General features: G+C 35.9%; 1 protein-coding gene across 1 annotated transcript in view; it reads left to right on the forward strand.

Moving 5' to 3' along the window:
* Window positions 1-17,039, forward strand: part of LOC115435868 (CUB and sushi domain-containing protein 3-like) — a 296,702-nt gene that overhangs the window by 14,516 nt on the left and 265,147 nt on the right. Inside the window, 1 exon segment of the mRNA XM_030158480.1 lies at window positions 14,843-15,065. Coding sequence (XP_030014340.1) covers window positions 14,843-15,065 — 223 coding nt within the window.

Here is a 17,039-nt window from a genome sequence, read left to right on the forward strand (position 1 = left end):
GTGAGGCTTACAATACGCTACATCCTAGAGTTCCTGAACAATTACCCATGGACTCTCTTGCATCATTCACTTATTAAAGGAGGTATCACGTATATATAAAAAAAGCTGTCTCCGCTTTTCTGCACCCGAGACTTATACAGCAGCAGAATTCAAAGTAGAGATTGTGTCTTTTCGACATTTTTATTGTGAAGTGTGTGTACAGCAGCGATACAGAGCTATAAAGTGGATAAGATGCTTCAGTTTATATGTGTAACAGCACATGACAAACAGTAATAAAAAAGCACATCATAACAACCCACAGAGAACATCCCCCTCCACATGCCCTCTTTACCTCTGTATTCCCAAGCAGATCTTTACTGGTTTACTGTGGTTGCCATGTTCATTCACACTCAACCAGTCTGCCACACTCTAGATCGGAGATTTCAGTGATTTTCGACAAACAAGGACGGATAAATTCTTCGTCTCTTTACACCAGACGCTGCTTCATACAATTTAAGGTCTAAACAAAAGCTTAACAGAATATTTCCCAATATTGATCCCTCATGTAAGCATCACTGAACCAGGAGTGAGTAGAAATGTTGGTTGGAACCCTCTAAAACTGCTGCTTTTGCCGTTATAGATCTTGATGTGGAATCTAAAAGCAGTTCATAGGTGCAATAAAACATTTGCTAGTCTGCTGTTGTGAATATAAGACCCCACTTCATGCGGTTGATTGACAGTGAGTTAAAAAAAAAGCATTTTCAATACAAGGACAGGAGCATGAGTTCTTTTACTACCTTCCTCAATCAAAGCAGAAACTGAAGTATTAAATTCTTGTTCCACCTTCTTCTAAGTCACACTTGATGTTTGATTTTAGAAACAAAATTCAGGCTGTATAAAGAGAAACACTTTTTCTATTTCTTCACCCTTTGTTAATTTGATTGATTTTCTCCATTGCTGATGCCCACTCCTGTACACTATAAAACTTTTTTAAGGCACATATTGATTGATATAAAGATTTAGGTTTTACACCTTTCAAGCGTTAGAGGTTCATTGAAAACAGCCTAAGAGTAATTCAAAATTTGATAAAGGAGCAGTATATGAGCAAAGAATGTTCTTTGTAAATGCGAAAAGTAGTGATGTTTGATACCACAGCTTTCTTTTCCGATCTGATACCGAGTAAAATTCAGCCTGGTATCTGTGATACCGATCTGATACCAATACTTTGAACATTCATTCATTCATTCATTTTCTGAACCCACTTCATCCTCACTAGGGTCACGGGGGTCGCTTGGAGCCTATCCCAGCTACATAGGGGCGAAGGCAGGGTACACCCTGGACAAGTCGCCAGTTCATCGCAGGTCTGACATATAGAGACAAACAATCACTCTCACATTCACACCTATGGGCAATTTAGATTAACCAGTTAACCTATCAGTGCATGTGTTTGGATGGTGGGAGGAAGCCAGAGTACCCGGAGAGAACCCACGCAGACACAGGGAGAACATGCAAACTCCACACAGAAAGGTCCCACCCCCCGTCGACTGGTGTTGGAATCGAACCCAGGACCTTCTTCCTGTGAGGCACGAGTGCTAACCACTGCACCACCGTGTCGCCCTCCCACCGTGTCGCCCTCCCACCGTGTCGCCCTCCCACCGTGTCGCCGTCTACTTTGAACAAATCCACTTAATATTTGGAAAATTTAAAAAAAAGTGTGTTTTTCAAATCATAACTTCATAAAGAATGCAAGACACGAGAGTAATTATTTTTAAATTATTATTATAAAAGTGAAAACTTGCATATTAATTAACATTACATGAACGTGTTTGATTTTAGAAAGAAAATTCAGGCAGTATAATGAGAAACACTGCTCATTCCTTTTGGTTATGTGTCTTTTTACTTTTCACCTCTTGGTATTTCTTCACCCTTTGTTAATTTGATTGATTTTCTCCATTGACGATGCCATCTCCTGTACACTATAAAACGTTTTTATAAGACACATATTGATTGATACAAAGGTATGCTCCTAAGATTTAGGTTTTACACCTATCAAGTGTTGGAGGTTCATTGAAAATAGACTAAGAATAATTAAAAATTTTATAAAGGAGCAGTATATGAGCAAAGAAAATTCTTTGTAAATGCAAAAAGTAGTGGTGTTTGATACCACAGATTTCTTTTCTGATCCGATACCGAGTAAAATTCAGGCTGGTGTCTGTGATGCCGATCCGATTCCAATACTTTGAACAAATCCACTTATTGTCTGGAAAAAAAAAAGTGTATTTCAAATCATAACTTCATAAAGAATGCAAGAAATGATAGTAATTATTTTTAGATTATTATTATAAATGTGAAAACTTGCATATTAATTCATATTACATGAACATGTTAACATGAAACTTGAAATATAACAATTCAACAGAAGCATCCAACATTGACACTTTCCCTCATTCATAAGTTTTTATTAAGGAACAGTAACATATTTAATATTTTCCCCTTTAGTCTGTTCTGTTTTTTGCTCAGAATAGACTGAGTCAGAGTGTACTGACTGAGAAGCGTGACGCAGTACACACTTACCCAGGCAGAAGAAGAAGTAGTTCCAACCAACTGTGTATAATTTGGACAAGATCCCAATAGTTTAGTTACTTTCCACTGTATTCCTGATATACATTACTTCAAATGACTGAAGTGTCAAAAGTATTCATATTTTGATTTGAGAATTGATTCTAGAGTGTAAAGATCTGGTATCGGAGATATTGATATTTCAGTATCGACCTCCACATCACAAGTGAAAAGAGCTTAAAGAAGAGCAGAGGATGATTTTCAGATCTGCTCTAGGAGTGATGTACTAATGGGAGTGCAGGCCGAATGAATGAAAGCAGGCTCTGTTATAAAGTGGGGTAATTGGTGTTGGAAGTGGAGAACATTTGGAGAGAAAAGGAGGCTCAATTAAATGATGTGTACATTTATTAAGATAAACTTAAAAGGCCTACATTACAAAGGGAGAGGTGTCCTTGGCTGAGCATACTGTTATTCATGGGTAAGTAAGAATCAAGCAGGCAGAGAGGATAAAACACAGCACATCAAGAACAAGACCCTATGGCTCTGAAGGCTTGTGCTAAGCTTTAGACTTGTTTACACAAAAAAAAAAAAGTCCTGTGATGTGAAGGGTGAAGGAAAACACTATGCTAATAATACTTAAACATGGATAAAATAGTGAAAACTGAACATTTTAGCATTATTTAGTAAATCCTGTAATGAATAATGAGGCATTCATTTAGTCTGATAGAAGTTTTATCTAATGTATGAATACCATTTGCATTGAGGTTATATACAGTAGATCAGTGTTTTTCAGCCTTGGAGTCGGGACCCCATGTAGGGTTGCCTGAAATTTGTAGTTATTGATAAAAAGAAAAATCAAAACTTACAAATAAATAAATAAATAAATAAATAAATAAGGTGAGTTGACAGAGACAATCCCAATCCATAAAAGACATGACAAACTCTGAAGCTGAAACTGAAGCACTGTAGTACTGTTTATCTTTCAAATGTTCATTGTGGTCAGTTTCAGATGCTGCAGCTCTTTCATAATTCATAGTTTGAGTTCTTGTATGTCCAGTATTAATTGTCAGCCTTGTAAATCCAAGCTGGACTGACTGTACATATCCTGAACAAGGAAAATAAAATTCTCACTTTGTGCAGTAATCTACATCTGGTTTTTCTGCCTCCGTCCATAATAATATACATTATATAGACTAAATGTCGACTAAAATTAACGTTTATTTGCATCATAGTATAGCAAACTGTTATGTGATCAAAAACAAATTAATTTTAGCCAAAAAAAAGCTTTGAATGTCTGGGGTCGCCAGAAATTTGTGATGTTAAAATGGGGTCATGAGCCAAAAAAGGTTGGGAACCACTGGAATAAGTCTTGGGAAATCTTTGCATAATGATTAGATACACAGACCGTTGTATCACTATGCATTAATCTGATTATTATGATGCAACTGTTCAGTAGAAAAGTACTCAATGAAGGGCTCAGTGTTTCTAAAGGAAGAACTACAGTTGGCATTTCAACATGTCAGAAGGAAGAACCACAATTACCTTTTGATTGTATTTATTTGTTACATAAATGTCAATAACTGCAGAAGTGATTTATTCCAATACGTCTGAAAGTTCATTTTGGAAGGTGGGTCAATGCTATGCTCCTCTTGTACACTGATCATGTTCAGAGGTGCAGAAAGTATTGACGTTCCTTAAATAAGAATAGAAAGACCAGAATGTAAGAATGCTCTATTGCAAATAAAACTCTAGAACTGAAAATGTTACTGTAAAACAACTATTTTCAGCAGAAGAGGATGAAAAGTGAAGTCTTTTCAAAGTAGTAGATTGTTATATATTCATAATACTATAATATTTTAATGTAGTTTGTCAGTGTGGCTCCAATTTTAACCCATAAAGACCCAGTGCTACTGTTGTGTCAGTACCCAAATGAATTTTTCTCACTATTTAACCTATCTTAAGTGATTTATCACCATTTATTGTAAGATTATATCTTTATTTTGAGTGTAAATCACGTGTTTTCCTGTATTTAATTCACTGATCACATAGATGTTCATTTAATTTTAAAGCAAATTCAAAGATTATTAAAACAAAACAGAGAAAACTGAAGAAAATGTGACTTTTTCAGCAAAGATATTATTAACTGAATGTAAAACTAAGTGTGTCCATCCACTGTCATTGATCCAACTCCTTGGGTTTTACTGGCGAATCAATGTTGACAAAGATGACAGTGTTTTCACAGTAAAAAATAGAGCTTCTGAACGTCCAAATGGATCATATCTGATGACCATGAAAAGATGACAAACTGCATTTTACACCAATTATTGACATGTATTGATAGGATTTATGTATTAACAGGCATTAACAATTTTCATCAGTAGATGGTTTAGGTTGTTGGTGGTTGTTTTGGTTAAACAGATAATTTGGATGCCATGAGAAAGTTATAATATTCACTGCATCATACACTGTTGCCTATAAAGTTGGAATATTTTTTGTTTTCAGAAACATTTTTCTTTTTATTCCTATTTTTTCACATCAGTAACCACCTTTGACCAGGTCCAATGATCACATATTGAGTCCCAGTTCCAGTTTATCTATGAAGAATAAATCACATTTTCACAGTCATTTCCTGAGAAGAGGTCAAATTTAAATTTTAACTTTATGAGCAACCATGTATATAAGCTAATTTCATGTAAAAGCAAACATTTATCTGTAAATGTCAAACAAATAGTGAAATAATGTGCAATATTTTCCTCTATGTAAAACCTCACCACCAAATCCGGCCCACGAAAGGGTCCAGTCTGGCCCCTGGGATGAATTTATGAAATACAAAAGTTACACTGAAGATATTAATCATTTTAGTTCAAATTCCACATACAGACCAATTTAATCTCTTGGGTTGGATCAGTAAAATACTATCATAATAACCTATAAATACTCGCAGCTCCAAATTTTTCTGTTTGACAAGTCAACATTTTCATGTCATTTTACTGTATTTACACTAAAACAAACTATCATTTCACAAAAACGCAAGTAACATGAACAAATATGAACATTTTGTAATGTCTGAAGTGCAAGTTTACCAATATTCTGCCTGTTATTACATGTTTTGTGTATTTGTAGATCCACTGTGATCTGTAAGTTGTAATTTAAATGTGTAAATGATAAACTGAGACATAATATTGTTAAATTGCACTTAAGAAATTTGATTGATTGATGGATTTGTTTTGAATATGAATGTCAAAACAGAAGAAAATAAATAAACAAAACACTTAACATAAGACATATAATACATATTCGAAAAGTCGTGAGAAGTATAACTTATAAACTTCACTTCTCCTTAAATAATTAAAAACAGTAACAATCTTCCTAGTCTAAGCATATCTATACTTTATACTATAATATGACTGATACTTCTTAAATAATTTGGTTTCTGGCTTTATATTACTAAGAACAAATGTAATATGATTTACATAAACACATAATACAATAACACATATATGAAAATACATATTCATACACAGATACATACATACATACAATCATATATATATATATATATATATATATATATATATATATATATGTACAAATTTCAGTTTGTTAATGTTATTCACATTGTTTTAAAGGATCGTTGGTGGATGTAGACCTTTTCAGCGCATAATTTTACTTTTTTCACTCTAAAACCTAGAGGAAAGTTTGGAGTTGACATTATTTATATATTATTATGTTATTATTTCACTGGTCCGGCCCTTTTCAGATCAAATTTGGCTTAATGTGGCCCCTAAACTAAAATGAGTTTGACACCTATGGCTTATGCTCTTCATATGGATACGTGTATTTAAGCCAAAAACTAAAACATCAGCTGAAGTAAAACATAATGTAAAAATCTGCTCTAAATCACTGGTGTTGCATCCTTTGCTTTAATTGTAGTGCAGCCGTTTTTGATGCGGTGCTAAATGCTGTGACAAAGTGCACCAGGGGCCCACGTCCTCTTGTTATTGTCTTTACCACACTCATATCAAAATATATTATTTTTGCACAACCTTAAAACAAGTTCTCTGTTGAATATGGTTTAATCATTTGCTTTCCAGATGGTCACTGTAAATCATCAGTAATCCTTTGTCTTATTCTCACAATGTAAGTGCTGGAAGAGAAGGGGCACATTTCCTCAGTAAATCATCTGCAACACTTAACCTGTAATAGTATTTTTGAAATTGTCACTAAAGAAAAAAAGAATCTCTTATGTTCAATTTATTCTCATTTATTTTTACAGTAGTTTTTTAGCCACAGGATTTGGTTCAATTCACACTTGTATCATTGGCAAAATTGTGTGCATGAGGTTGCATAAACTGGAGAAATTAACAGTTGATAGAAGCCAAACATAGTGTAATAGACAGCCAGTAAATTCAACACACTTTACTACATCCAAGAAATATGTTCTGAAAAACGAAATGCCATAAAATTATGAAACTAAGTGCTGCTGTTTTTCATCACAATTCAACAGCTCAACTGACAGGGGAGGAAATGGGTCTGTCTGGCACTTAAATCTGCCCTGCAGGATCCTGATGCAACCACCTGAAGGTTCGGGTCAAACTGGTATTTTCCGAGCATGTTTTATGATGGCGTGTTAAAAAACAGTCGATTAAGATGGGCAATCCTTCATACCCATCAGTAATCATTCATTACCCAATGGTCTGTTTGATCATAATAATTTGGATGCCCGTAAATGGTCCCTCCTCCCTGCAGGCTGCAGCACATAATCATTTCTCTTTATGGCCCATCTACAAAAATGAATCATTGGTGGTGAACAACAGATTTACTGATTACTTGTTTATGCAGCATCTAATCCATCACACACTAGTCCGTATTCTGGAGAAAATGTAGCCTTTTCATGTTAAGCTTGATTAGCCCATTCTGTTGTTTCTAGTTTTCTTACTCAGTTGAAGTAAACCTTAAATAACCAGTTTCGCCCACAGCAAAACTTGAAGGCCTTGGAAATAAAAGGATCCCCTCTATGATGCATAATCTATTTTGTTTACAACTACACCGCCAGAGAACAGCACTGTGGCTTATTAACAGGTTAATTCTGCCCAAATTGTCTGTACTCACTGCGAAGGAGGAAGAGAATCACATTCAGCAGGATTGCTTCACCCTATGCATTAATAAGAAGCTTCACAAGGCCAGCAGCACATATAAATATGCATGTCGTCAGCACACACTCGCAGAAACCCTCTCATGCAATTCAGATTGAAAAAAGAGATAGACAAACACTGTTAGAAATCGTAACGTGAAGGAAGACAACTGCCATTTTCCTGTCTGTGGCTTTGTGAAGCAACTGTAACAATCAATTATGAGCATCTAAAGGTGTGGTTGCCTTGGTGAGAATGTGGTATTTGTCTACATCCTAAGGCCGGGGTAAATGTAAGTATTTGAGTAACAGCTGGGACCATTCTTGAGCTGTCTGTCAGCCAGGGTAGATGCCTGCTGAGGCCCCTTTTTCAGCCAGACTTTTGCGTTATTATACTGATTCATATTTCTGAACTGCATTTTCCCTACTGTGCAATCACAGCATGTTGTTAATTTGGTTTCTCATCACAATTTACGGTCGGTGTTGTAGCATGGCGCTAACATGGGGTCGGTGAAAACCCCGGGGTGTGCGTTTTGCAATTGAAGTAATGATGGAGGTCGGAAAAGGCAACCGAGCGATGACAAAAAAAAAAAATCAAAAAAGACATAAGTGCTAAATGGATTAAATGCATGTCCTCTATCCTGTACAATGAAGCCCATGTTATCGTCGCGTTTCCCTTTGAAGTAACAAGATGAATGTTTGCGATGTTCTTTTTATAGATGCAGCTTTTATGAGGATGACAGTGCTTAACATATTACAAGCTTGTATGATTCACAGCAGTGAAAAGAGGGATTCAAATTCATAATGGATAGCTTATGGAAAGGGACTGAAAAACAAGGAGGGCAGTAGAAAATGTAGGGGAAGGGGAGGGAGGGGAGGTAGCTGATAAAATGAAAGGCAGAGCGAGGAGCAAAGAAGGTTTCAGGCAACAATGAGCTGAAGAGGCACTGAATGAAAAAGGTGAGGGAGACAGTAAATGAGTGAGGACAAGGTTGGAGGAGATACAAAGAGAGGGAAAAAAATACAGATAGCGTAACACAGTCGCAGGGATAATAAAGGATGAAAAGAATACAGCGATCCAGAATGAAGAAAAAGACAGAGGAAGAGGTGAAAATAGATATCTTGGCAATGAGCATCTGTTCCGTCATCCCCGGGACATTGGAACAATCAACCACACAAACACTACTAAACAGTTGACACAAACGGCAATACCCCTCACAACATTAGTCATCTGCTGCCTGACAAACACTGCGATATTTCAAACACTAATATAAGTTTATTTGCCGTCTTTGCTGTACTTCTAAAGGGTAGGTTATCCACAGAGCCTCACATAAAAACAGTGATGCTTGACTTTTGCTAGTACCTTCTAGAAATGTGTGGGAATCATCGCCAATATGTGCAGCACAAGACTGCACTGTGCCAAGTTCATATCTTCTAGTAACATTCCTCCAAGTTTTTTTTTTTTTTTTTTTTTTTTTTTTTGCTCGCTGTCTTCAGTGGTTAGCAGCTAGTAAAAAAACGTGCGGAAACTAACACCGCAATCATGTCGAGCTTGGAGTTGTACTCACGGTAGCAAATCTATGTAGCGCAGATTAAAAATGCATGTCTTTGGTTTCATTTATTTTTTACTGCGAGTCTCACTCTAGACATCAAATACAGAGGATCTCAAAGTAATTGTTCTGTTGCAGTGTTAAAATCCTTCCTGAAAAGAACAAAAAAAAAAAAAGTAGAGGGGAGGAGGTATTATTAGGTTGGGTATTATGAATATTATTAGGACAGAAATGGAGGTGACTTTCCGAGATAAATAACACACTGAAGCGGAACATTAGCATTCCTATAGGGTAAAGTCATGCATTTCTCCCCTTGTAATTATCTGATTCTGCTTTTTGGACCAACAGGAATTAATCTGAACTGTAAAATGATGGCAACGGCACATCAGCAGGTGGTTTCACCCTCTCTAATAGACTTGCCTTCCTCCATAATCTTGTCCGAGGCCTATTTAAATTGTAAATGTAATGCTTTCTCTTCATGAGGCCTTACTCATCATCGTGTATGTGTGAAAGCTTTTACTGCCTTTACACAGGAAGACATACATGTGCAGTTCATTCATTTGGTGTAAGCTGTTTAATGAATGAAGATATGTAACAGATACTAGAAGCTTCTATTCCCAGTGGGACCAGTGTGTACATGCTATCCCCGTGCCATGTGGTTTCCTCTGGGTTAACTCCCCCGGTGCCTTCAATAGCAGCCAACTACTGCCTGTGTGTGCACCAGGACGGGGTTAAATGAGAATATCCCTATGGAGGCAATAAAAGTGAACTTTATCAGATGAAACAGACATCTATCAGTTAGGGTATCTTCAGAAAGCAGGCTGAAATGTGGTCTTAATCTGATCTTTTTGCTCAGAACTACTGTGGTGGAAAAAGGTTTTTGGACACATCCCCTGCATTTGTGATTTGTTGCATTAAAAATCACACTTAAGTCATTGAACTCTGCCCAGTGTTGTTCCATGCTCCAAACCCACATGCTCCCTTCTGCACATGCTCTGTTTTGTTGAGGTCAAAAGTGGATGTTTTAGCAAGATATTGAAATGCATTTAGGGCATGACATGTAGAAACTATCAAGAATTTAGTTTTATGAACAAAACAAAACCAAAAAAAAACCAAAAATCATTTTCATTTGTCTGATGCCGCAACACTTTTTGAAATACAAAAATGATTTTTCTGCAAATATTTCATGCTAATATTTGAGATTGTGTAAGATTTTAAGGGTGTTCTGATACTTTTTTCCATTCCTGCATTTTTTAATTGCACTGTGAACAGCACAAGACACACTCAATCTGATTTTTTTTTTCATTCTGATGTTGGTAAGTTCCCTATGTGGTCTTTAAATACAGATTCTATCAAAAAAGGAATTCATGCAACTTTTATGTCACATTATTTTGGCATTCATCATATTTTTTTCACTGAAGGGAGTCAGATACAGTATGTATGTATGTATGTATGTATCTTTATTTAGGTGGGACAGTGCACATTAATGAACACATTCATACATTCCATTTCAGTATAAACATTTAAATATGCTAGAGTTAGCGTCAGTGCTAATTTTCGTCCGCAGTCCCCACTTAATAAATAAGAGATCTCTGCAATACAAAGCAATACAGTGTAATAAAGTACAGTGTAGTAAAGTACTTCAAATCATTTGAAGTACCATCAAATTCGACATTAAATGTGTCGCAGTAAAAGTAATATACACATGACGAATAAATCCAGAAGCATCATGTATAATTGTGAAATACTGACATATTGTTTTACTCAGAAAATATACAACACAACAATATTTGATACTTGTGTTTACTTCATAGTATGATTGGAAACTTTACCTGACGCGGGGTACTTTCATTGTATTTTAGTACTTTTACTGAAGGAAACAGTCTCAACATTTCTAAAGCCATACCTTTTGTACATGTAGCTCAGTTAAGGACTGTGGCCTGTTCCTTCTGCAATCTGATTTTAGCTTCATTTGATGAAACATGTGAAAAAATTAGATCTGATCATTGAAATAGATGTGTTAACGTCATCTTAGACCTGTTTTCATTTACCAACACTATCTACCGAGCATAAAATCATGACAAATACTGTATAATGCTAGTTTTTGTCAAATGTCATGTTTTCAAGCTGTAGTCACTTCTTCAGCCACTAAAATCCATGTTCCCTGTCTTTGCTGCACGGATGAGTAGAGCTGTCATGGTAATTACATTATTCCTGAGAGCACTTGAAATCAGCTATAATGCATTGTGTCTCAGGTTGGATCATTCTGACCCTGTAGCTGTTCTTCAAGTGATCCATGATTGGCCTTTTTGTTCAATGATGGCAGTATTTGTGAGGTAGACAACAATATTTGGCGAATATTCAGATCAGTTACAGATAGCCAGACATTACATTATATACACCTGCATAGGAGTTAATATATACTGTATCTATAACTGTATCAATGTGAAGGTCAGGACACTTGATCACTGGGCTGAATGAATTAGTGTGTGAGGGCAGGTCAATTATGTGGACGATATGTGGAGATATACCGTACTGCCAGCTATTGTGGGTCAGAACCCCTCAGTATAATATCCTGTAGGTCACAGGTGTCAAACATGCGGCCCGGGGGCCAAATCTGGCCTGCCAAAGGGTCCAGTCTGGCCCTTGGGATGAATTTGTGAAATGCAAAAATTACACTAAGATATTAACGATCATTTAAGTTCAGGTTCCACATTCAGACTAATTCAATCATAACAACATAAATAATGACAACTCTAAATTTTTCACTCTGTAAATGTAAATATTTTCATGTATTTTCACTAAAACAAAGTATAATTTCACAAAAAACATGAATACCTGAACATATATGAACAACCTGAAATGTCTTTAGAGAAGTAAGTACAATTTTAACAAGATTCAGCCTGTAACTAAATATTTTGTGTATTTGTAGATCCACTGTGATCTGTAAGTTATAATGTACATGTGGAAATGATAAACTGAGGTAGAATATTGATAAAATTACATTTATTTTTTTCAGTTTGGTCATGTTATTCACATTGTTTGAAATGATAGTTTATAGATGTAAACCTTTTCGTAGTGTAAATTTACTTTTTTTTGCTCTAAAACATAGAGAAAAGTTTGGGCTTGACATTATTCATATATTATTATGTTATTATTTTACTGGTTCGGCCCACTTCAGATGAAATTTATCTGAATGTGGCCCCTGAACTAAAATGAGTTTGACACCCCTGCTGTAGGTGTTGCAATATTTAAAGATTTTATGAAACTGCCATACCCTGTCTGCAATAACAGAGTTGTTCTGTGTGTGAAACAAACAACTGCCAGACTTTGACCAAAAATAATGAATTTAAAACAACTTGACAAGCAGGAAATTAATTACCAGTTTGTCTTATGGTTTAACATTTTGACTGTTTGCTCACATCAGTTTATAAGGGGGCGTACATATTATAAGGAAAAGTGACTCTTATTATTACTCTTCTGTCTGTCTTGTCTGTCTAGTTAGAGGCCATTTGAGTTGTAATGCTGCCAAGTGATCTGTGTGTTTTGTCTTCTTCCCATACTGCACTGCGTGTGTATGGCCAACACTATGCAAAACATCCTTTACCTACCAAGTGTGAAAAGCTAATTACAGAAGGAGTAATTTGGGGGGGATAAACTATGCATCTTAATTAAGTTTGCATTTCATTAGACAACATGCAAGATAGCCTCTATTAAAATGGCACTCTTTGTATTCTGACAGCGTGAATGGGAGCATGTTGGGTGGAAGCGTGAGAGTAATACGTGTATAAAGAATGGATGCAGTCGTGAGAGCAGAACTGTGGAAATGCCAGTGCATGATTGTTTGTGTTTGCGTTGTTAACTGTGGCACACTCGCTCATTTACATTTCTGCTACAAGGGTTATCCAAGCAATCCGATTATTTTCTTTTGACATTGATGGTAGTATAATACTTAACCTCACATGTCAAGGGTATTGATTTTCAACAAGCTTGTGAAACAAGGTGCACAGATGTGTTTTGTGTGGGCTGTGAAGCAGAGTCTTAAGGGCTTGTGGCACTAAATTGGTACACATAGCTTAGTGCTTGTCCCTGGGGGTTTCTAGCCCTCTGGAAAGAATTTGGCAATAATGATGCAACACAAAGACTTTATTTGTTGTAAAACCTAAACCAATCATTGTGGTTTTAAATTATGTATTATTCTATTATTATATGATATTGTCTATTACTATCTATCCTATTGTTATGTTATGATAGCAGGCGCTGTTGCAGTCTAATGTTTTTATTAATTTGAAAACATAAAACACAAAATGTGGCTCTTTGTCAACTGGTTGCCCTCACACTCTCCGCCAGCTGAGAACAATGTGGATTTTCCAAACAATTTATTTTCAGATGAAGAAATATTGTGCTTGAATTTCCCTGCAAGCATTAAGTGGTTACTAGAAATACACTTCTTGGAGGATCATCTACACAGCCTTATTTTAGAATTAAACATTTAAAGACTTTGAGTTTCTTATTATGGCTGCTTGAAAGTGCACAGTGAAAATTTTGTACATTTTCAAGTGGTGTCTGTGCCATGAGAATCATTCTTATTCTTGTGTTCTTTTGTCTTGCGTCAAAAGCCACTCAAACACACTGAAGATGTTTGACAGGTGGCATAATGCAAGCATTCTTTACTCAAGGGCAGATAAAGACAACACTGGTAAAAGTAGCACTAAGTGACTCTCTTAGTCAGAGTCCCAGTACAACCTTAGGGGGACCTGTATGTTCAAGAAATCCAAGGCAAGAAGCAACACAAAAGGCAAATGCATATCTGTAACTGGAGCCAAATAATGGAATAAACTTGACAAAGAATAAAAAACATGCACATCAGTCACCACATTTAAAAGGATGTTTAAAACTAAGGTATTCAATAAATCTAAAATATCAAGATAAAGTTAGCCAATTATCAGTATAAATCTAAGCTTTTACTTAGATTATATTATTTGTTTTATTATATTATTTTTTTTAAAACTGTGCCATCTTGATACCTTATTTTGTTTCTGCAACTTTCCTTCTTGTAAGTAGGGTAGGCATAAATAAGCTGTTGCTTCAGCCTACGATTTTTCAAGCATGTTTGGTATGGAGATCCAAACTGTATGTATTTATATATCATGTTCTGTTAAATGGACAAATAAATGACTACTACTACTACTACTAAATAACTAAGGAAAATAAAAAGTAGCTCTTTACTGAACCTCATATCATATAAATATAGCATGATGACAATATATTAAAAGTAAGGAATTAGCTTTGATACAGTGTCAGTAACAGAATGCAAAACATGATGCTTTTCCACTGCAGTCTGGTTTCTTTTCTCATGTGTGTGTCTGGTTTGTCATGCGTGACATGCACCGATGGATCTATCTTCTCCTCTGTGTGTTGTTGTCTGATCTATTTAGGCTGAAATCAGTCTGGATGTGGGGAAAGCACATGACGATAGAACATGAAAATAACAGATAATTCCCTTCAAATGCATTCCAACTGAAGATACAAATAAGTAAAGGAAAGACAAGTGAAAACTGGGCTTCAGTGAAGTATTCCCACCTCTGACAGTAACTCTATGTTCTCTTTCTTTCTTCTTCAGGTTTTATCCATACTTGCGGAGGCACTTTAAAAGGAAGGAATGGAACAATAGAGAGCCCAGGTTTTCCATATGGATATCCAAATGGAGCAAACTGTACCTGGGTTATTGTTGCTGACGAGGGGAACAGGATTCATATAGTTTTTCAATCTTTCGCTGTGGAGGAGGAATATGACTTTTTATCTTTGTATGATGGGCATCCACACCCGGCTAACTTCAGGACGAGGTAAGGAGGAGCTCTGTAGCCTTTACACCTTGAAGGCTGTGTTTGAAGACTGCAAGGCAGGGACAGGAAGATGTGAGGGAGGACAGCCTTCAATGATCAGTTCAGACGAAGGGTTCATCTTTAATGTACACATGACAAAGACTGCTTATTCTTGTCAGAAAGGTGTCAGGCCAGTCAGAAGCAGTACACGGAGACTGCAGGTGTTCACTCTCTTTCAGAGCCTGAGGTAGAGTTTCCTGTGGTTTTGTTTTTTAAAGTACCAACTTGCAGAGATGGTTCTCTATCATTAAACCAAACAGACTTCAAGGTTACATCTCAATAAGAATGACAAAAACATACACTTAAGTCATGTACACATTTTTTGCATGCTAAAGAGAAAAAAGCCTTATGGGGCTCTGTTCAAGCAAAAACTATGGCTGGAAAGCAAAACTGCAGCAATTGATTATTTCTGTAATCCATTAATCTATTGATTATTTTCTTCAATTGGATTTGATTAAACGATTATTTGAAAAGGCGAAAAAAATACTAACAAGTGGTGCCAGGCACAACAAACCCCGCCCCTTGCACATATTGTAGCTTATTTTGGCATCGATCCAGCTGATGTCATCATGTTTATGCATGTGCTGATGTCCGCAGATCAATTGCCTCTATATATGTGCCAAGTTTGAAGTAAATTGAAACAAAATTGATGTTGTTATAAACACATGAAATGTCGCCCATTATAAGGAAATGGGAGATGAAAAAAGATTTAAAAAATTGATAATAAATGTGAACTTTGACCTACTTTTCCCAAAATATAATGACATCTATTCTAGGTCACTGGCAATCTATAAACAAAATTTGGTGTGAATTCAACCAATAGTTTTGCTGCTATAGACATGTGAAATTTCACCCATTATAAGTAAATGGGGAAAAAGATTTAAAAAATTTATAAAACATGTGAACTTTGACCTACTTTTCCCAAAATGTAATCAGATTTACTCTGGGTCACTGGCAATCTGTAAACTCAATATGGTATGAATTCAACCAAAAGTTTCGCTACTAGAGTGTTAACAAACAAACTGAACCAAATACAATACCCCTTGCCTCCCCTTAGGGGGGCAGGGTAAAAATGTGAAAAAGCACAACTTAAGTAAAAGGATATATGTTTTGTATGTAGTTCTTTGAGTTGTAAAAATGGTTGTGGCATCATATTGTGACACCAGATTGTTTTGTAAATAGCTGTGTATAGTTTCTTTAAAAAACAGGCATTGTCTGCATTCTCATGAAAATAGTTTATTATTTTACTAAATGTCAAATGAAAAGAACAATGAACTGCAAAGTCACACAGGTGAGGTTGTGCTGAAAAAAAAAGATACCAAACAAGGCAAAGAAAATGTTTTTTTAATGAGAAATATAAAGGCAAAACCAAAAGTATTCAAAAACAGCCAAAATACACTAGGGTTAAAACTCACAAAGATGGCTTTCTATCATTAAACCAAACAGACTTCACAGTTACATCTTAATAAGGACGAAAAAAAAATCATACGCCGAAGTCCTGTAGTCATTTTTTGTGCGCTAAAGAGGAAAAAAAACCTTAAGGGACTCTGTTCAAGCACAAACTATGGCTCAAAAGACACACAAAAGAATAATCTCTTTCCTGAAATAGGCTTTTGTGGATTTGTATTTTGAAGGAAATAAACCAAAAGATCCGAACAGGCTCTGAAGCAATTATTTCAAAATGAGAACGCTGTATTGGTTTTAGTGATGCATGGGTCATCATCCTTTATGCGACTGTTTCACTGAAGGAGACAAACCTGGGACTAACAAAGAACACAAAAAACATCCAAATCAAACACAAGATTTTCCTTGTTTACTCAAGTCCCAGAGCAGATGAAAAAAATGTTCACTCACTGGGCTTTGCGCTTTCTGTATTTTCATAAAATTCAGAGTTTTCAAGTGTTGCATGAACATTTCACCACATCTGTTTATTTT

This window comes from Sphaeramia orbicularis, chromosome 16 (assembly GCF_902148855.1).
Source record: "Sphaeramia orbicularis chromosome 16, fSphaOr1.1, whole genome shotgun sequence".
Taxonomy (NCBI): Eukaryota; Metazoa; Chordata; class Actinopteri; order Kurtiformes; family Apogonidae; genus Sphaeramia; species Sphaeramia orbicularis.